Source organism: Gigantopelta aegis, chromosome 8 (assembly GCF_016097555.1).
Source record: "Gigantopelta aegis isolate Gae_Host chromosome 8, Gae_host_genome, whole genome shotgun sequence".
Classification (NCBI taxonomy): Eukaryota; Metazoa; Mollusca; class Gastropoda; order Neomphalida; family Peltospiridae; genus Gigantopelta; species Gigantopelta aegis.
The window spans coordinates 42938005-42961558 of record NC_054706.1 but is presented as its reverse complement, the minus strand read 5'-3'; the positions used below and the strand labels follow the sequence as shown (position 1 = coordinate 42961558).

The 23554-nt window shown below is 35.6% G+C and overlaps 1 protein-coding gene across 1 annotated transcript; it reads left to right on the top strand.

The window, feature by feature from the left end:
• Nucleotides 1–21958, top strand: LOC121378924 (ubiquitin-conjugating enzyme E2-17 kDa-like). The gene is made up of 6 exons (XM_041507310.1): nt 1–108; nt 5483–5552; nt 6134–6165; nt 7624–7701; nt 11425–11530; nt 15775–21958. The coding sequence occupies exons 1-6, from the start codon at nt 85–87 to the stop codon at nt 15915–15917; spliced, it is 453 nt and encodes a 150-aa protein (XP_041363244.1). The 5' UTR covers nt 1–84; the 3' UTR covers nt 15918–21958.
• The last annotated feature ends 1596 nt before the right edge of the window (nt 21959–23554 follow it).

Below are 23554 nucleotides of genomic sequence, written 5' to 3'. Positions count from 1 at the left end.
TCATCATATTAATCCGCCAGGTGAAAAGGCTAGCAGACATCGTTAGTCAGGGAAGGTGATAGCTTAGGCATCCTTTTAAAGAAAATGGCATTGAAAAGAATCACAAAGGTAATAAATAAACGTTTGAAGAACACAAACACGTTATAATATGTAATATATTTTTATATACTGACATACTGTCTCATCACTGGGCCTAAATCTGTTTTGTTCTTATTTTTGTTTTGTTGTTTTTTCAGTGGGGATTTTTGGTTTGATGACGATGATTTTTCTTCCTTCCCACGCACTTAGTGACAGCGCATATGTCATTAAAAAAATTAATAATAATAATATATTTGTTTTAATAATACATGATAGGACGGACGTTTCATTTTGAATTTAGATTTAATTTTAGAACGCTTTCAATATCAACCCATTCTCACCCCAACCATTAAAATTATGGCACCCAAGCCCCTTTAAAATAAAAAAATATATATTATTATTATTTTTTAAAAACTATTTTTATTAAAAATAGCATTAATTAATGCTAAAGTCCAAACCACATTGGGAGGGACTTTCCTCGGTGTTCTCGCTGGGTGAAAAAAAAAACGGGGGGGCGGGGAGAGCTTAGTGGTTACCATGTTGTTGTGTGTTGATAGACTTTGTGGAAAGACATTTTTTGTTATTCCCATCATCATCGAATGAATCGATCGCTGTGATAAAATAAAAAGTAGTTTCGTTTTTGTAGTGGCGGTGTATATATTATTTGGCACCCAAGATGAATGATTTTAATGCTACTAAACACTACCACTTTCGTTGATTTTATAAGCGGTGATATCCCCCCAAAATGAAAAGTTTACAATATGTTATAAGAACTGCTGAATAAACAGAATGACAGAAATGACAAAGTAAAAATCGTCAGTTACAATCAATTATATCTGTAACTGAGGACAAAATATCGGACGACAGTTAGTGGAAACAAAAGACAGAATGACCGTTCTGATCACTTGACAAATTTGGCGCCAAATAAGTGGATTTTTTTCAGTCGTGAGATTGACGAATCCATAAAAATTAAAAATGTTTTCATTGCTCAAATAAAATATAACTTTTATTGTTTGTATTAAACATACAAATGGATACAGGTATGGGACAAAATAGAGGCTGTTAAAAATACTATTAAATTATGTTACAGTAAATGTTTTGTCAGTTGCTTTTTTGTACACAACGCGGCTTGTTTCCTTTGATAGATTTTACCCACATTACATGATTTTGTCCAGATACAAATCATGAAAAAACCCCATTACAATGACACATATTCCACATACTACAGTAAAACCTCTCAAGACTGGACCCTCTGTAAACCAGAATTCCTTCAAAACCGGACGTCTTACAGAGTCCCTTTCTAAAAATCAGGACAGATCTTAACCTCTCTAAACTAGTGGTGTAACAATAATCAAACTATCGATATGTTGCGATAGTCCGTGTCTCGATAGCAATGCATCGATAGTTAATTCAACTATCAATAACTATCACAACTGTTTGCTCAACTATTGATAGTTTCGATAGTATGTACAGTGAAAGCATAACAACAATGTGTGGTCTTTATATTATAAATTTATTAAATATGATTTCACTACCTATTGACATTATTACAAATAAACACAGGCATATACATACAAAAATAAACATACCTACATACATACACACACACACACACAATAGAATTTTAACTATTGCAAGAGTAAAACTGACCGCAATAATCACCCCTTTTGTCTTGGTCCAAGAGTGTCCAGTTTAGAAGGGTTTCAATGTATATGATAAATATGTCACTGCTAAGATTTCATAGTACAAAAAGAATACTATTTTTCGCAGTCTTCCATTTTAATTTTATATGCATCTTCAAGAGGGATAGAAGTCTACGAAGTAGGCCAGTGTGACGTAATTAATATGACGTCATCATGTTTGCATTTGTACCATAATGAATGTTGTGACATTCAGTGTTCGAGATTTGAAAATTTGGGCAGTATCCCAGGTGGATACTAATTACATTTCAAAATGTGGTATCCCAGCAGAGAATTTAGTATCCCACTTAAATGAAATTCATAAATAACATCGTAACAAACTTAGACGACACTGTTCTCGTTCCCAGTCTATTGCAAAGCCGCAATTGCATTGCGGAATTTGTGAAATTCGCAATCAAACGTAATCGGCAAAAATATTTGCTGCATCTATTTTTGAGTAATACTGACATAAATTAATATTTAGCAGTAATCTATAAGTGTTTCTGACATTACTAATGATAAACCTACCTATATCAATTTTCTGTAGATGTGGAATCAATATGAAAGTAAAATTTGAAAGGGAGGAAACATCCAACAAAAACAATAGCGACTTAGCAGTTCTCAGTCTATTGCTACGCCGCTATTGCTCCAGTGTAGTATTAGACTGGGTACGAATTGGGGGAGATCTTGTTACGGCATAGCATTAGACTGGGTACAAGCTTGAAAATACTGATACGCATACTGATACTTTAACAAATGAAAAACGCGTAATTTTAGAGTTAATAAAAAAACATGATTATTCCTGCTAACTGGGGGCAGCCATTTTGTTTTGTTTTTGTGACGTCCGGTGGGATAGCTTGGGGCGAAGTGACATCAGCTCCTGACCATCTCCTGTATGTACAGTGTAAACAAAAGCAGTAATTTTCGACAAGGCGCTTCTCTTTGATCAACCTGACTTGTAAAACAGCATAAATGACGTAATAATATAATAAACTATTTAACTAAATATATTTCAAGTTGCATTAACGGAACAAAATGGGGTTATAGTATTTTTCTCTGTTTAATAATCTAAAGGAAAAATGTACACTATTAGGCCTATTGATATGCTACGTTGGAGCAAAAACAACAACCCATGATACCCAAGTGATAATTTTCTTTTCTTTGGGACAACGTAATTGGTCAGTTCTGTGGTTTTAGATGGAAAAGTCTACTTGATCAATAGTTTTACTTTTATAGGTTTAGAAAATTGATATTGTATTTATAGTAATAAACCATGTCCATTACAATTTTAGGGGCGACCGGTAATATTCCACAATACCGGTGTGTATTTTTGTGTCTAGACAGCGTCAGTTAATTGGCTCGTCTGGTTACCAATCAAATACTCACGTGCCAATCAGGAATCACAGGTAGAAGCAACTAACAGCATAGACCAATTAACTAGGAAAACACTGTGTATGATTTCAGTACGTAGGTTAATGCATGGGCAAAACATTGTTAATTGTTTCGACTTGTTGTGTAGCCACTTTGACAATGGTATTTTATTTTGTATTGACAAATAATATATATAGTGCTGGATATACTTATTGCTGGCTTACTGGGATGTGTATTATTACAGAACATTGCAATGTATGACTATTTATCATCCCGCAAAAACCAGGGAGATTGTGTTTCTCTATTTCTAAGGCTCATTCCTGACGTTACGCGTTAAGTATTACGTAACCACCAACTCGCCAGAGGGCGTACTCACTGAGATGGTACAAAATGGCTGCGCCCGTTATATATAATAGCCGTTACATTTAACCGTTTTATTAATTAACTATACGATTATACTTGTTGATATTAAGCAATAATGTGCATTATATATCGTTGAATATGCATACCAGACCAAAATGCCGTAATTGTCCCTTCCTTTAACTTCACCAGTAAATGACGACTTTCATTGTTTCAGCGAAAAATAAAAACGCAGGATTAAAAAAACCAACAACATTATATGGTATCCTGGTGGGATACTGGATTATTGAAGTTTGGTATCCAAAATTAAATTCTGGGATATTGGGATACCGTTAATCTCGAACACTGACATTGTTAGATTATGTCATATCCTTTCACTCCTCTTGGAAAGTATTCCATAAAATAGTTAATAATAATAAAAAAAATTGTGAGTTCATATTCTGACTGTTTATTATTTTATTTCAGTGTATTCGCCGTTATTTTGTCATGAAATAATATATTTTTAATTATTTGCCATGTATATAGCCAGCCCTCATTTGCCAAGTCTCTATACACGGTGGTTGTATATATATGAAATTCAAGACTCCATTATATGGCTGTCGTATACATGTATATACAGGGTTGAAAATTAGCAGTTACCCATGGCGACTTTTATTGGCTACGGGCGACTAAGAATTTTACAACGGTAGTCTGTTGAGCGACCATCGATTTTAGAGTATGGCATTACCATTTAAAAAAGAAACGCACTGAAACTGAATCAAATGACCAATGTGACAAAACACACTGCGTCTCTGCTGGCGCGAACAACATATCTGGCAGAAGACAATATTATAGAACATGTTCTATATTTTGACACTCGGTGTCAGCTTCTACGATTTTGGTCTGGGGCTGTAAACAAATATAGCTCAAAAATGTATTGCAGAATAACAAAAATGTTATTTGGGTAGGTATGAGTTTAAAACTTAATGATGTGTTTTTTAATATGAATTTTAACTTTATTCATTACGAAATTACATGCCAATTCATCGTTTTCCTTTTGATGCAAACAGACATATATATATATATATATGGTTATTATTATACATAGTTGTTATTCAACAAAGAAAATTCTAGTTTTGATTTTCGCTGTGCAGTTAAATTGGAGGGCTATAGTTGAATATGAGACGGGCCAGTAAGATTTTTCTTCAACTGGCCCTGCTGGCGACAATTGTTTTCATGTCAGTTTTAAACCCTGTATATAGCCTCATCACTACGAGTCTGTTTTGCCATACTTTTATGACTTTTCACAAGAAGAGTTCCAAATTTTAAAAATGAAGCGTGTCATGGAATTCTCTTGATTGTGGTTCAATTAAAAAATTTGGATGATACAATAACAAGATTTAGTATTCCAAATGAATGTAATTTCCATTTATAATCCATATTTAGAGAAATAAGGCCCACTAAATCCATGACTATGTGCTTTTAAACAAAATTCTTTTTCAGGTAATTTATACAGACACCTGGAAAAGGGTGAAAAAGTCCAGGAAAATGAGCCAAAATAGTGCTTAAAAGTCCTGGAAAATTAAAATATTTAAGTGTATGAACCCTGATAGATGATAGTTACTGATTAATACTTCATGAAAATTAAAAATTAAAAAGTTTAATTAATTCTTTGTGAATGCATGTACTATTATGTATGTCACAACCATCATGGTTTTACCCCTGCGCGTGCTGTATCCTCACCGTGGTGCAGGGGTTTAACATTTTCTTTGAGAATGGCCAATACAGCACAAAATTGAAGTTTTGAGTAAAATTCTGTGATATTTGTGTTTTTGCACCGTTCTTTACACTATTCTTTACACTGTTTTTGTTTAAACCTTGAATTTTTATATTGATGTTGATCATCACTTTATTTATTTGCATTACCATAGTTTGTCACCCAATAGCCGATGTATTTTTGGTGCTGGGGTGTCGTTAAACATTCATTCATTCATACATTCATGGTTTTATTTCAGGAACTGTTAGATTTGAAAAAAGACCCACCAGCAGGATGTTCGGCAGGCCCCGTTGATTCAGCAAAAGACAGTAAGGGAGTTTCATATATCATGCAACCATGCTTCCTGTGACCTAAAACCCCTTTATAATAAAGTGTTGTTACATCACTGCCTGATAATTAACACCTTTGTTGCTAGTATCATAACTTTGCTAGATGGTATGCAGGGTAACATTACTAATCGCCACAAATTTGACAGTTCTTTCCAACATAACTAAACCCGTAAAAATGCAGTGAGCTAGTAAATAACGTCCTTTACCGAATGACTTCATTTGGCAATCATCTGATTCAAATAATATATGTAATTAATGAATGTTTGCATTACTGCATGACATATGAGTCAATAAACATGTATTGTTAAATTATGCATATAAATTTGATTGTAAGACCTCAGTTATATTTTGGTTTATATATGCAAGTACATCTGTGAACTGAAAAAAATATGTGCACACTTTTGTATAACCCCCTACACGGAGTCATACATCAAGGTTTTTCAGTCAATTCTTAAATGAATGTTTACATACATGTACATGTATAAACATCACCAAAAATAATCAGTATTGATCATATTTGTTTTCTTCTCCAACTAAAAGCCTTTCACCATTTCTTTCAGTGTTTCATTGGCAAGCTTGTATACAAGGTCCAGTAAGTGATTTAATTTGTTTGTTTTTTCTTAGTTTTTTTCTTAAGGTTGAAAAAAAAAAGTTACTTGTTTCCTATTACATGCTGGAAAAATATAGAGTAGGTAGGTAGGAAATACTTTTATTTTGGAAAATAATTTTATTTTTGGATATTAAATAGAGGTGTAGACTACCAGTATCCAAAATAACCTCTGCATGTATAGAAATACATAATGCAAACCAACAATACCATTCATTATTGTCCTTTGAGTGACTGGACAATCATGATGAAAAACAATTTTTTAAATTATTTTTAATTTATTTTTATTATACCCGTCTCTGTGGTGTCCTGGGCAGGCAGTCGAGGCAGTTGGACTGTCTGTCCAGGACAGATGTGCTTTAACCTTAATTGGATAGAAGCACTTAAATAAGTTATAACTAACAACTTTTTAAATGAAAACTGAAAAAGAAGTGTGTAGTTTGGAGGGTAACCAGCAAAGTTACCAGTGACCACTTACAAAAAATAATGAAACGAATCAAGATTTTACTGACATATTTAATCCTTTGATTTAGCAGTAAACGTCATCAGTATTGGTAAACACCCCTCCCCTTGCTTATCAGAAGGTACCTAAATTTCTAAAAGGCCAGTTTGTCGCTTGAGTAAATTGGAAAACATCACATATTTTCGTGAAGACGATTTTCCGACAATTGGAATTCCATGCCCGATATCTCATGAAAGTTGCCAAACTTACCTTTCAATTTGAAGGGAAGTAACTCTATCAATCAATTGTTAGAAGAAAACTTAAACAAAATTAATAGAGAGTGATTTGTGAATTTCATCATTCAGATTCTCAGGGACCTGTGGGGCAGGCATGACCCAAAAGATGAAAATAAATATAATTAAAGAACCCCAAATTTTTCTACTTCCAGAACTATTATAACCAAATTGTTTTCATATAATTATGTAAAGGACAGTATAGGTGGTTTGTCAAATTTTTTAATGTCATTGGTGTTGGGTCTGCTATTTTTCCCAGGAGATGTGGTGCAGTTTTTCTATACATGTGTAGTTATCTTATATGGTGAAATGCATTAAAACTGTTATTTCTTTGACTAATTCCAAAATTACTTGACTAATTCTAACCAAATTTAGAGAACATGCACTTAAACTGTAATTCCTAAACAGCTACTAGTCTATGGGAAATGGGAAGCTTCTTGACCCATTGAGAAACGAAATCATGAATTTGGTCATTCTCTCTCCCCCCCCCCCCCCCCCCCCCCCCCCCCCCCCACTTCACCACAGACCTTTGGTGGTGTGCACTCCCATGAGAGTGGTAGGTTGGGTCAACAATTTACTCAGGTGATTTGTTAAACTTCTTTGAGGTTACTTATTAACTGTTGCATCAAAACAAATGTTATGTGCAACAGAAAAGTATTACTATATTGACTTAAAATCAATTGCTTTAAAATTTCGTTTTTTTTTCAGCAAGACAGTCCATATTCTGGTGGAACATTTTTCCTGAATGTTCATTTTCCAACAGACTATCCCTTCAAACCACCAAAGGTAAATGAGTTATGATACAATGCACTTTTTTTAGTCTAAAGTTTGCATTTTAGTTTATTATCTATAGCTACAGGGCTTCTAGAATTTTTATAAAATCCATTAGCCATGGGATCAGTGATTTTAAAAATTTACTAGGCACGATTAAAAATTCACTAGCCCTCCTTTACTTTAAGTTTATAAAATTTTACTAAATAATAGTAATAATCAGATATGTCACCTAAAGAAGGAGATACATGTAGAGCTTAAAAACACTAACGTTGGGGTGTAGGGTGGGGGCAGGATATTCATATTTACAAAATAGACTTGACTGCAACATTTGACTGAAAAAGATTCACAAGCTGTCGGGTATGGCAGTAGAAGTTATTTACTAGCCCAACATTGAATATAACTAGCCATGGGAGTGGGGCTACGATAATCTAGAAGCCCAGAGTTAATATGGTCACGGAACATGTCACATATTTGTTAACTTGTTTTTGCTTGAGTATATGTTTTTTTTAAAATGTGTGTTGTAACTTGTTCATGGGCATGAATTTATAAATACTGTCCCATTAACATACCTTTTAATAACCAACATGCTTTGGTTTTCTTGTTTCACTTGCTGGAGTGGGGATGGAATTTTGCTAATTATTTAATCAGTTTATTTATCTTTTTTTTTTTTTATGGGTTTTGTGGGTTTTTAAAAATATATATCTTTGAGAATGTTTATATACTGACGTCCAAAAGAAGTTTTTACATATACATATATAAAATTGGATTAATTTGATAAATATTGTTGCTAAAGGAAAAGAACCAATTTAGAAACCACCTTACTTTATGGTAGCATTGGACAAGTCAAAACCTTATCATGTGGCGACCGTCTGGCAACCGAAAGTTTCTGCATATTGTACTATGTATCAAAATGCAAATAACTAATGTTTGTAAGAGATCGGAAAGTTATTTTTTATGTATTGTCTTCAACTGGTTTTCTATTAGTATCTGCGGAACCAAATCCATATAGGACATAATGGCGACCACTTCCCCAGTCTATCGAACAGTCTAAAACCATTCGGAATGCCTCGGCCGGTTTTGATTATGTATTCGGAAAACCTTGACCACATAAATATATTTGTAAGTTCAATCGGAACACCTAGGCCATGTCCGTCTTTACTTTCCATTTAGTTACAATCAGAACAACTCATCACATTCCACTACGCTACGTTTCACAGAAAGATTTTGTTACGAGCCTGAGGTTTTCCGAAGTTACATTGTGTTGGTACGTTTTCATTTTGTTACGAAATATACTGAGTCTACTATTCTCAAACACCCAATTGTCTCTGTGAACGATGCCAACATAGACTGCTGTCAGCTTAGTATTTTTTTAATTCCTTGTCATACGACCATAATTATTAATAGCACCAAGCTTTGGTAAAACATTCCAGATGTTTGATTTGTGTGGGTCCTGTGACAACATAATAATTATAATTTAATTTTGTAATACTGTACAACTAAAACAAATTCTGTTTCCTTCTTTTGTGTTGTTATTATTGTTTGTATGATATAATAACATATTTTTAAAGTGCAATTTAAATAAGTTCTTTTTCTTTAACGAAATTCGGTCGCGGGCCATTAAAAAGTTGTACGAGCGAGTCAAAGTGTTGCTGTGAGTGGCCCGATTGGCCAGTCAAAAAAAAGTCCCAAGTGCATACCCTGACCTTACAAACATTTTGCATGTATCACAAAGTGCATAGTGACGTTTAGATGTCGAACTTCATGATACTTTGATATTCCACCATTCTGTTTATTGATTTTCTATATAATACAATTGCAAGCCTTCTAAAGTTTCTTTTGAACGTCAGGATAGTTTTATATCTGCTTGATTAAATGTTGTTTGACTGTACATATACTTTGTTACTTAAGTCATTACTGGAATTGATATTTGACACTGTTTTCCCATAGCTGGATTTTCATAGCATTCAGTATTAATTGGTAATCATGCTCTGTATAGTAAGGTTGATACATGACAAGAAATTATTGGGTTATTCCTGTTGTATTGAAGAATAGTACTTTATGGGTTGTGCTGTATAATTTTAAATACTAGTACATGGATCTAGGTCTAGTTGTTTGTAATCTATATTTCATTTCCAATAGTAAATTTTAAGGATTTTTTGTTGGTATGGGCAGAGGTTGAGGTGACACTAACAAAATTGTGTTGCCCTGATTTTTTCTGTCTTTTATATGTCTGGGTTTGTAGTGGTCTTTAAATTCCTTGAAAGTCTTTGAATTGTAATAATAGTCTTTAAATTCTTGTATTAATTATGTTCATTCTTTTATTATATTTTTCATTTTTCTTCAATCAACCTAATTTTCAACAGAGTTATGGCCCTTGAACTTAGGAAATTAACGTGGCCCTGGGCCCATGCTTATAAAACATAAAGTCCAGACTTTAACGTAATGCTATTTGAATGGCGTTGCCATGACGTTGAAGTCTGAACTTTATTAAAGTCTAGACTTTAAGTTTTATAAGCACGGGCCCAGCTAGGAGACATGTATTGCTTTAGCTGCTTTTTGGTTAGTCTTAATCGATGTTGGGTGTTTACCAGATCATGATATTCCATTAATTTAAAAACTGTCACTTTCTGCCATATTTGGCAATCATTATTGGGTGAGATGTCTCCAATGGTTTTCATTTCTACTGTAGCTTACATTTAAATTTAGCATCCTACTATTGCGTTTTGTTGCCCCCTTTATTTTTTTGTTTCCTCTTTATTTAACGATCTACATGTATATACTGGAAACCCAAATTCAAAACTAGCTCAATGTAGACCATAATTTATTCAATATCTGTATAATGCAATGAAAAAAAGAAAAAGACAATATTAAATAAATAAATAAGTAAAAAACCAAAACCTCCAAATAAACTGCTATAATTAATTTTGCCTGAATGCCTGATTTCTTCGACTTACAAGCCGGGTTAATAAAGTAAATTATCACATGGGTTTATGACATGGATATCATGGGTAAGTTATAGGATAGATATATACATGTATAGATATGGATATACTCTAAAATACATGTATTTGTCAAAAGCAAACTGAGAATTAGTTACAGTAGAAGGTAAAAACTTTAATTTTTTTAATCAGGATTTGTTTTGTAATACATGTCTTTTGCTAATAAAAAGTAAAGTTTATTTTATTTATCGACGCCACTAGAGCACATTGATTTTTTATCTTATCATCAGCTATTAGATGTCAAACATATGGTCATTCTGACACTGTTTTTTTAGAGGAAACCCGCTGTCGCCACATAGGCTACTCTTTTACGACAGGCAGCAAGGGATCTTATTTGCGCTTCCCACAGGCAGGATAGCACAAACCATGGCCTTTGTTGAACCAGTTATGGATCACTGGTCAGTGCAAGTGGTTTACACCTACCCATTGAGCCTTGCGGAGCACTCACTCAGGGTTTGGAGTCTGTATCTGGATTAAAAATCCCATGCCTTGACTGGGATCCGAACCCAGTACCTACCAGCTTGTAGACCGATGGCCTAACCACGACGCCACCGAGGCCAGTTTTGCTAATAAAATGTATGTGGCAGGGGTTAGTTTTAATTTATTAAGTTGTGCAGCTGAATATTACATGTTGGTCATCACTAATAACTGGACAGCTGTAAAAATTTACTCTCATTTTGCTTATGGTGATACATGTACCTGTACATTACTTATGTGTATTTTTTTGTGTTAACAGGTGTCATTTGCAACGAAAATTTACCATCCCAATATCAACAGTAATGGCAGTATATGTTTAGACATACTGCGATCGCAGTGGTCACCAGCCCTCACAGTTCAAAAAGGTAATGGTCTATAACTATCCAGGTAGTAGCAAAAACTGTTTAAACAAATTCACAATATTTACTGAATCTAAGCTTTAACTAACATTGTATGCAGGACTCTAGATTTCACAGAAACATTTGGCAAAATCATGGAACTTAAAATCCATAACTCGTGATTACCAAAAATCAATTTCTGATGGGTTCCGATGATCACATCACACAGAACTGAAAAAGTGTTTCCATTAAAAGTTCATTTGTATAATATTATTTGTAGGTTTTATTTGATTGTAGAGGAGATATTTGTTTTCATATTACCTGTCCTCAAACAAGTGCACTGTCTCTCCCCCCCCCCTTCCAACCGCTAGTAGTCTGGTCCGAATATCTCAACAGCCAATGGGATGGCATAAATTCTTCTACTGCATACTCCCTCTAGTTCCGGTCACGTGACTGTAACTTCCTTCTTTTTTCCTAAACTGTGGTTCGGACATCTTTTATTTGGGTCTGATTTATTCAGAGTCATTTATCGTTTTTTTCTTATCTTATTGCTGTATTATGTGGAGATTTCTTCCTACATATTGTTACAACCTGATAGTGTATTTATTTTGGCGTAATTCACTTGCTTAACAAGTTTTACTTGTGTGTGCCGGTTAACAAAGTGTGGCCGCCATTTGCAATATGGCGACTTTTGTTTAAACAGACTTTTTCAGACTTATGGTTTTTTCTTCTATTTCACAGTTTGAAATTATCATGTCAGATTCTAGCTCGTTGAGACTTGTCAAGTTGTGTCTTCGATGCAAGAAGTTAAAGGCGGGGAGAGACCCACATGAACTTTGTCTGGGACTCTTGTGAAGAAGACGCGAGATGTGAATTTTTTGGGTCTTGTCAACGGTGTTGCTGCTTACCTGCGAGTGGTGGCTACCCGCGTGAAGAAAGTGGAGACATTGATGGCGCTGGTTTCAGCAAATTCCACCATCCATTGCTGACTCAGTTGCGGCAGTCCTGAAAATGATGTTACCAACAATGTTGCGAGAGACTTTGCTGTTTGGGTGGCCTCCATGGTCACCGCAGCTCCAGTCCAGTGGCTGTTGCTGAACCTGATTCCAGAGCTTCCGATGGGTTCCGATAGGACCATACACGATCTAGGTACCACGGGCAGCCAGTACTTCCAGCGCAAACGATCGGCATGCTTGTTCACTGCTTTTCATGGGCCGCATATAGAAAGACACCGCTCACACAGTCTTGACAATCGGACTTCACGGTGACCGATGGGACCTTCCATGGTTCGATGCATCACAGTTGTCAGATGCCCATCTCAGCACCCAAACTACATCGGGGCTGTGGTCTCCAGAAGAAGCCGGTTTTCACATCAACCTGTTGGAGCTGTTAGCTGTCTACATAATACATTGCAGTCCTTCATTGGAGCCTCTCTCATGGTGGCCACAGACAGCATTTTCGCGGCGGCTTACATCAGTCGCCAGGGCGGAACACACTACCAGTCTTCTTCAACTGTCTTTATTAATTGGTCGCCGGGATTTCCTCTGCATCTTTGTGCTCGCCACATTCCAGAGGTATCCAATGTGCTCGCCGACACTGTCTCGTCCGTCATTTCCACAATCTACTGAATGGATGTTGCATCCAGAGGCATTTCGATGGATGTGCAAACACTTATAGACACCAAACATCGTCCTATTTGCGACACCACCAGCTAAGGGTTTATGTGTCTCAGTACCAGATCCGGACACACTGGTTCTAGACGCCTTGGCCATTACTTGGGACTAGATGGACGCTTATGCATTTCCACTTCCACTCCTGCTCTCCAGGGTGCTGCAGAGATTCCAGCAGTCCCACTGTCGGCTTCTGCTCATCGCTGGGTGTAGTTTCCAGATCTCATCAGACTTGCAGATCCAAATCCACATCCACTACCTCTACTAGACTGGGATCATCTGTTGCTGCATCCCACGTGAAGGTTACACCATCCACAACCTCGCTTCTTCCAACTGCACGTGTGGACATTATCACCAAGGGTTTAAGGAAGGAAGGGTTTTCTTCACAAATCACGGAAGCCATCTTGAAAGCTCACAGATCATCTACTACTGTGGCTTACAATGTCCGATGGCTTTGTTTTCACTGATGGTGTGTCCGGCAGAAAATCAGACCGCAGACTATTCAGGGGGACTTGTCTTGCTGACTTTTTGATGTATTTACGTATATCTTTGAAGTTGATGTGGTCAACTATTGCGGGCTACATTTCAGTGATGTTGCTACCGGAACGAATTTGTCGGGTATTCTTGAAATCCATAAGATGATTAAGGGATTCAAGCTTGAAAATCAAGTTCATCATTTTCGTCCACCAAAATGGGACTTGAATCTTGTGCTACAAGCCTTGTCTACCGCACCATATGAACATATTGAGTCGTCCTCCTTGCAAGATTTGACACAGAAGACGGTCTTTTTGCTGGGGTTCGTCGCGGCTGCTCGTGTCTCCTGAGATCCATGTGCTAGATGTTGCTTTGGTCCGGTTTCACAGAGATCGCAGTGCGGTTATCTTGGGGTTGCTTATGACCTTTGTAGCGAAGAATCGGCTGCCGGATCAAGCACATCGTTCATATTTGGTTCCAGTCCTCTTCTCCGCTGTGGGTCCAGCTGATGTTGAAGACTTGGCTTTGTGCCCTGTGAGAGCCCTGCACCATTACATTGAGAGGTCTAGCTCTTGTCATCAGAATCGCAAGAGACTTTTCCTCCTGTAACCAGTTATTTGAAGGATATTACGAAGATTACGGTGTCCACGTGTATTCGATCTACTATCCTGGGTGCCTATCGGAAGGCAGGTTTGCCTGCTCCTTCAGCTACTAACCCGCATAGGTTACGTGCCTTGGCGCCACGATGTCACTGCACTGCAACACACCCATTCACCACATTATCACTGGTTGTTTTGGGGCTACGGACTCCCATCTTAGTCAACTATTATCTGAGGGATGTCTCCACGGAAGATGCCAAAGGGTTTCATCATCTGGGTCCTGTTGTTGCAGCGCAGACTCTGGTGAATACAAGCCATCCTTGTCGTCATTGAAGTTACTGTTGGATTCTGGACTTCACACTGAGCTGTCCACCGAATCGACAGCTGAGGACCGCTTAGACTTTAGTTCTTTTGCACAGTTCACGCACTGGTGCCGGAACTTTTGTCTGCATGTTGTCATATGTTGTCTCTATTGGGTTACCATGGTTGGCCTATTCTTCCACTTGTCAGACTCTATCCGGTCCTTGGGGAGAAGACAGATGCATCTACGGATTCTGGGACCCACCGCCTTCTTTTGAATGCTGCACATGTTTGAGGACAGGTAATATATCCATAAAAGAAAACTCTCCAAGCTTTCTCCAATTTTTTTGCCATCACGGAAAAACTGATGGAATCATGCAGGTATTCATTAACTGAAATGAAATTCACAATTTAAAAAAAAAAATTGCATTATTTCTTTTTAACATACAATTTTTATTGTTTTGTCACTTGTCATTAAGATTAGCAGTTGACGCTGCATTACGTTACCTACTCATTAATTGAATATAATTTTTTCTCTTCTTTGTTTTCATTGGTTAAATCTCCCAGGACAATATCACTTTTGATCGGACCGGTGAGACCGACTGAGGGCAATATTATTATTTACTGAAGGTCATGTTACTGGTTTTCGACCAATAAGAATGCAGATATATTCTCATTATGTAATAAAATACTTTATTACCTTTAAAAGGAATTTGTTTTACATTGACAAGAACACATGATACACAAGAAAATTATATAAAACAGTTCACTGACAATTACACAAACTTGAGTGAAAACACATAAACAGGTTAATTTTAAAAAATAAATTAATAATTTTCTTAACTTACTTACATTCATAACACTTCAGACTAATCAATTAATTTGTATGGGAGAATTTCACAATATTTGTAGTAAAAATTGAAATTATCGCTAGACATTAACTGGAAACTTGAGAAAAATGGAATTTACCAGAATGGGAAATAGAATTTGCCAAAATCTGAAATGGAAAATCATGCCTTTAGTGATTTTATAGGTAAATATCCTATTTGTCATTTAAAAAAAAAACAACCCACAGAGGGTAACATCACATATATTTTATTTGTAGTTATCAGACATAATAAAATCAGTATTATAGCACTTTATTAACAAATTACTGTTAATATTTACTTGCAGGATATTTTTTGTTACATATTTATATCTTGACAGTTTTTCTGTTTTTTTCTTTCAGTCCTTCTATCCATCGCATCTTTACTAACAGACCCTAATCCAGATGATCCGTTAGTCCCAGAAATTGCCAAAATATATAAACAAGATCGAGAGAAGTACAACAAATTAGCGGCTGAGTGGACCAGAAAGTATGCACCGCTGTGAAAACGCCCCACAACAGCTGCTAATGTTAAAACACTGTGGATACATACTGCCAATGGAATCTTGAGATAGTCTACCTGCTTCATACTGTGAACAAGACTTTGAGGGCGACATCTCACAAACATGTCTTTATTGTTGGTGGTGACTTACACATGTACAGATTCTATTTGCACAGTGTGTTTATTCACATATATTGTTGTCGGTACAGTATGTGCTGTGTCGTGGGGAGTCCTATATACCAGATTACAGACCTTTTTATGTGCACTTTAATTGTGGTTATTCAACTTCTTTAGTAAACTCTTCTGTGCTTTCCTTTCTTTACTATACAATTTGTGATTTGCTGTCAGTGGTAATATATTTATACTATAGACTTGACTTTGGGCATTTTGTAGGAATAAACATACATTATGTTAGAAGTAAAGTGTAATCAAGTAGATGAGATTTCCTGATACGATTTCTTCTCTTTTTTTTGATGTTTTGTGAGGCAGTCAAGTCAATTAACTTGTCACTGTTAAAAGTGCACCAACAGTAACTGCTATAATTAACTTGTCACTCTGTTAAAAGTGCACCAACAGTAACTGCTATTACAGTTGTAGCTTAAAGTACCCAGTTGAAATTGTTAAAAGTAGGTGTTAGCCAAGTTGAAATGGCACATGATACAATATTTGTGTGTGGTGTCCAATCAATTTGACAGTTATGAGTAACAGTAAACTATATGTGTTCAGGTATTCATGTTTAATAAATTTAGTATTTATTTAATGAATGCTAGTTGATATGGATCTGAATCTTAAGTATATAGCTGTCCACTGTTTGAACAAGGTTTAATTTGCTTAACTGTGTATTTTGACATTCAATACTGGTAGGAATTCACTATTATTATTATTTTTTTAATACTAAGAATAGAGTGAAATAGGTTGAGATGGTCAAAATTCATATTTAGTATCTTTCTCAGTCCATGAGCAAACTGGAAGACGAGCTGAAGATAATTCACCTGAAATAGTGCTAGGTGAGCAATCACATTCATGAAGTTTCAAATGAATTGTATTAAACATTTTATTGCAATTTTGTCTATCAATTTGCCACTCTCCTAATACTTTCCAGGCGAGTGTGGAGAGGAGCGGTGATCACTTGCCTTTCGTGGCAAAAACTGTTTCTTGTTAATAAAGTATTTACAGCCATTCAAAAGTTTTGACATGAAATTGAGAAGCAACATAACCCAATTTTAAAGATTTCTTATAAAACTGAAAAATTAACTTTTGTTCTGTGGCGACAATGTTTTGTTTTAAATGTGTACAGTAGTTATTTATGCAGATTGTTCTAGGCTATCATCTGTTACATTGCAGACAGGTTTTTAAAATTTCTTTTTCAACTCTTCTGAAATTAACCATTTTAAATTAGAAGCTGGGTGTGTTGTCCTTTTTTGTTAGTAGCACATCATTATAGTTCTTTTCTGAATGAAGTGTCAGAGTGTAGCTTTTGATATAGTGTCGACTTGTTTTACACTTGTAATCTCAGATGAACAACAGGGTGGGAAGTTACTATTTCAGACTGGCTTACATAACCAATTACATTTGTTTTGGATATTTCATGTATTTTTATACATTATTACATTTTTACAATGTTACTAGCTCTTAATGGTACTTACACATTGCAATAGTGTTGACAGTTGAAGTTTTTACTCTGCATGAGTTTAAAATTAGTAGCCTCATTTATATCCTATCGGAGGATTTTGAGACAGTTGAGTGTACATCTCGTTTAACTGGGTGTGCGCAAGTTTTATTTATTACAGTAATTTTTCTATTAAATTATTAATCAATTTTAAAATCTGTATTTAAATACTAATTATATATTTCCAAAAATGACATTTTATGTCCATACTTTATTTTAAAAAATTAACTTGCAGTGTAAACTGATGAATTTACAATGTAGGTTCATGGTTAATATAATAAATTTGTACAATTTATGCTTTACTTTATGTGTGATTGACCCAAAGTGGAATTTTTAAAAATTTATATTTCACAGTCTTTAATGTGGTTATCATTTAAGAGAATTTTACATTCTTGTGGAATTTGAAGGCTCTTATGAAAAGTGGTGATATTTATAGACTGTATTCAGGTACTACATGTGTTAAAACACTTATAGAATTTAGAAAATTAGACATACAAAGAAATATAAATTTGAAACATGGGCCAATTAAATTATTTCTGAAACATAAAATTAATTCCTTGACAAATATTCACAAAATATGTCACTGCCAGAACCCAACAAAATTGAAATGTCAGATTTCTAAACTAGAAAATTAAAAAGTCTATTAGACATAAAAATGTCCATCAATAACATTGAATTTTTAAATTCATTATATTTGAATAAGCCAAGGGCCAAAATAACTCATTATGAGCATAGCTTAGATCTCGGTAAAAAATTTTTTTAATGCGGCATGCAAACTCGTCATCAGCATAAAATAGAAAACCATTTAACTTTAGAAGATTCCTGATTGTTTTTAGACATTACTCAACGAGGTATGAGGCAATACTGTTTATCTTGCATGGGTGAATTGATAGACGAGTGCAAGATAAATCGGTATTGCCGAGTAGTGAGTTGGGTATTATATTAATACCCATTATCAATATGGCTAAGATGTATGTTCATGACGTCAGTTTGTTGTCAACATGACTGACACCATAGAAACTATTCTTACGCACACACACACAATTAACCGCCTATAGAGAAGCACTTTTTATGACGTCAGAATGTATCTACGGGAAGATTGTTTTTGTTTTCTTTCTCTAGGGAAAGATCAGTTTTCTTTCCCCACTTCTCTGCTCATATAGGTACATGTAATAATACTTGTGAACAAACTGATTGATAGAGTACTTAGTAATTCACAGTAATTAAAAAGTAGAGAGTTAAATACTAGGGATTACATAGAAAACTGAAGATGGCCACCAATATTACCACAAATTTGTGTTTTTAATGTACTTTGCTTTATAATAAACTCAGAATAATACTTTTGCTGTTATATTAGATTGTATTATGTTAGATTTGTTGCGAAACAAGTTTTAGTCAAAATACAAATTAGGGCCTGTTGAAATTTATATGATGAAGTTCCACACAAATCTGATAAATAGTTAAAATAATATTAACCATAAAACATATGGCTAGACACAAAAATATCAGCCTAGATTTATTGGGAAACATACTAGTTAGGGAATATTGGTGGTCATATTTTTTGTAGTATTATACTGTATAATTTAAGACCAATCTTGCAAATGGTTGCAGTAAATTTGTTGACCCCCAAAATCCTGTGACTAGCTACTGAAATTATAATCCTTGGATTAATATGGTGGCCGTTACAGCCGAAGACATGGAATGGCAGTCATCTTGTATGTTAGCTTGAATTTCTTAAAACTCTTAATGATGATCATAGTTCATCGGCCTGATCCTCAAAACGGAAACCCTGGCCTAATCAAAAACAAGACTATATACAAATATTTCAAGGACCAGCTATAGTTCTGCCAGACTAATTACACAACAATGTCAATTGATAGTGGATTTGAAATGGCACAACTCCTAAAGTATTGGAATGTGCATGTTCAAACTTTTCAGGATTATTATCAAATACATTGAATTTGGCTTTATAATAATGGAAAATACATGTGTATCTTTAAAAATCTGAGGTTATATCTACCTGATTTTGGCATCAAGGTTTTGTCAAAGGTCAGAGTGAAAATTTTATGTTTTCTCATTTGTTGGTGTTTCATTATTTAAAAAGATTTAAAAATTGAATTTTTGTTACTGATTTGATATAGACTGCCACTAATTGCAGTTGTTATAAATCAATGAGAATAACCTATAGGTGCTGCTTAGAATTAACAAATGTGCCTCACTGGAGTTTCAGAAATAGTCATTGTTCTTGGCTCTGACTTTGGCATGGTACAGTAGATGAAAGAAACACACATACATGTTGTATGAAATTAAAACAATGTTACAGCTAGTGGCTACAGAGTAGATTTTCACAAGATGAAACAAACAATTGGTTTGTTTTCAACAACAAATTGTCATTTGTATATATGCCTACCAATGGTCGATGTAACAGTTTGATTTTATTATAGACATTGGTGTGAGCCAAGTACTTATAATGGATGCATGCTATTCCAAGTACAATTTAGAGATATGTCTAGGTCCTTTGACATTGAGGGATGCGAGTGCTACACGGAAACGCATAAATACGCTTTTCCATTTTGTCTAAAAAAAAACCAAAACATGATGTTCAATACTGTTGACCACTAGGTTAATTTGCATGTTTTCACAATTTCAAGTTTATGATGTGTGCCTTATATTATAAGTTATAACCAGCAATTTTTGGCAGTTCCAGGGGTTGCAAACAGGGGCCCTTGAGCGGCCCCTGGATCCTGGCCGCAGTAAGCCTTTTTGTTCCAGCCCCTACTTGGACATTAAAGTACTAATCAAAATTATACCCAGGTGATTTTCCAGTCTTATATATTATTTATGAAAATCCCTGGAATAAAAACCACAAAAATGTGTCAGTATTATCATGACCTGTTAAGGTATTCAAACAACCGGTATATGGGTGTTACAGTCCGTTTCAAATTACATATGTTTTGCAGTAAAATTGTAAATACATCTCTTATTTCTGTCTATAACAAGTCATTTATTGTCATTTTTTTGTACCGGTTGTTTGAATACCATAACAGGTCATAATAATGCTGACACATTTTTATGGTTTTTATTCCAGAGATTTTCATAACTAATATATGACTGGAAAATCACCTGGGTATAATTTTGATTAGTACTTTAGTACCAATCATTATGCAGCAAGGAAAACATGTAAGGGACAATCAGCAGTTTGAACACCCTCTCCACCAATCGAATCATAATAAAAGTGACCCTTGATGACAAATCTACACTCACAACCTTATTACTGAAATAGATTTCAAATAATAAAAGATAATTATGGTCAAATGTTATCAGGTGCATTTGCAGCTAAAGCTTGTGACAATTGAAATTTATTTCACTTGGGACATAAACATGTTACAAAATGGAAGCTCTATATAGAAGTATGTAATACAAAACAATTAAGGATAATTTCCAACAATTTTTACTTTTTATCATTGTTATTATACTGACATTTAACTTCAGTTTGGAAGTGAAGTATTTGCATTCAGTGTCAAAAGGTTCATTTCGGGGATCGATATAAAATAAGTTTATTATGCCCATATATTAAGACATAAATATTACTGTAAAAAATCTATAAATAAAATGTTTGGTTTGTAAAATTCATCTTGAGAAAAAGCTTAAACAGCCCTTTTTTCTGTAATGGAACATTTATGTAAGATATTTATATATTTGTTTCATAATTACTTGGGTCACACTATTGGCTAAACTAAAACCAAAGTGTTGAATTGAATGTTGGTATATACAAATAACAGTTTGTTGTTACACAAACAGATGTTCATTTCATCTTCTGAAAAAAAAACCCAATGGATGTTAGTTTCCAAGACATGGATCCATTTCTAGCCTCGGGTAACTTGGTACTGAATAGCTATTATGTTTCTTTAAAATAGTTTTGTTTTCACTGAGGATCTGTGATAATGAAAATATCCTTAAGGTGAAATCAAGCAACTGCTGCATATTCCTGCATAGCTGCTGTTCTACAACACTGGCAAATATCTTACTGGAGTCTCGCTTCAAACTTCACTAATCGTTAACTCCTGTCCTGAACAGATAGCCAAGGTGTGTGCCCAAAATCTTGTATAAGCGCTAAAAAATTAAAACAAATTGCATGCACTTTTGAGTTTACTTTTCATGGGCCAGTGTTTCAGTGTTTGTATAATCTTGGGGCATTCAAGAGATAAACTTATGCATGGTTTTTTTTTTTGTATTAGCCTAGAGTCCCAACGTAAAAATGTTTATAACAAATGGTCCTGCTTTGCTTTAGTGCATTTTCCTTTTATATTGTTCTGTGAAAGATGTATATTGTTATCTATTTAAATTACAACAGGCATTAAAAGCTGTCCAAGTCATTGTAAAGTATGGGTTTTTTTTCTTCATGTAATCCACTAACCTGGATTAACACTAGTTTTTGAACTTTAACCTTTTACATCAGTATGTTTCACTGATTCATGTTCTCTCCCAACTTGTTAACAGGATAACAAACTTGTTAGTTCTTCCTTTACAGGGTGCAGTTTTGTGTACATACTTCTTAACTTTAGTTATAAGTAATCCGATTGCCTTATGGTACTTACACGTAATACAAACAGAAAGTATAAACAATCTTTCGGAACTAGTGACTAGACTTGGGTGAAAAGAGTACATGTATACTACTCAAAAGAATTTAAGTGTCAAAAATTTATAACCAAATAAGTTTCAGAGTGTATTAGATTGATGATGTAAACTACACCAAATTTTTAATTTATTGTTCCATATTTACAAAACCCCACAAATAAACGTCACTGTATACAAGAAAGTCACATGACATGCTGTCAAAGTTGAAGGTTGTCAAACATGGATTTTACACATTAGAACATTCGTTTAATAGTGTGTGAATCCACCCCTGGCGCGAATACACTCGACACATCGTTGCCTCATGCTGTTGATCAGACGTCTGAAGAACTCTTGGGGAATGGCCTGCCAATCTGCCATAAGAAGTTGACCCAGATCATGAAGGTTGGCCGGAGGGGCATGGTTATCCCGAACTCTCCTGCCTAATTCGTCCCAGGCGTGCTCTATTGGGGCCAAGTCAGGCGAATATGCTGGCCAATCCATCCTGGCGATACCTTGTTGTCTGAGAAAGTCCGTTACCACCCTGGCGCGGTGGGGTCTGGCATTCTCATCCTGCAGAACTGCCCCGCCGCCAATCTGCTGAAGGCCTGGGAGAACCAACGGCCGGATAATCTCATTCAGATAGCGGATTCCATTCAGATTGCCATCCACCACATAAAGGGGGGTCCTGTGGTGGATAGAGATGCCGCCCCACACCATGACGCTGCCACCACCAAACCGGTGACGTTGTCTAACGTTAACGTCAACGAAGCGCTCCCCAGGACGTCTGTAGACACGAACCTGACCGTCGTTGAACTGGAGACTAAACCTGGACTCATCAGTGAACATCACTCGACCCCACTGAACACATTGCCACCGCAGATGAAGCATGCACCAGTGACGTCTGGCCGTTCTGTGACGTGGTAGGAGTGGTGGTCGAACAGCCTGGCGACGGCAGCGTAGATTATTGGCTCTCAGACGATTGCGTATGGTTTGATCAGATACTCGAGTTCCAGTCGCAGTCTGCAGATTGTCACGTAACCGGCGTGCAGTGGTTGTGCGTTGACGTAGAGCCATATTGGTGATGTAGCAGTCCTCTCTATTTGTAGTGCTTCGGGGTCTTCCCGAACGTGGACGATTTCGAACAGAATTCGTTGCTTGGTACCGTTGCCACAGTCCGCCAACGACACTCTGACTGACACCAAGTCTCAGAGCAACATTTCTTTGCGTATTGCCATCCTGAAGCCAAGCATTAGCCCTTCCTCGATCTTCGATAGTCGGTCGAATTTGGAGTGTGCACCGTACACGAACGCAAGCTCCAATTATACGGAAATTCAGCATTGGGAACATGGAATACA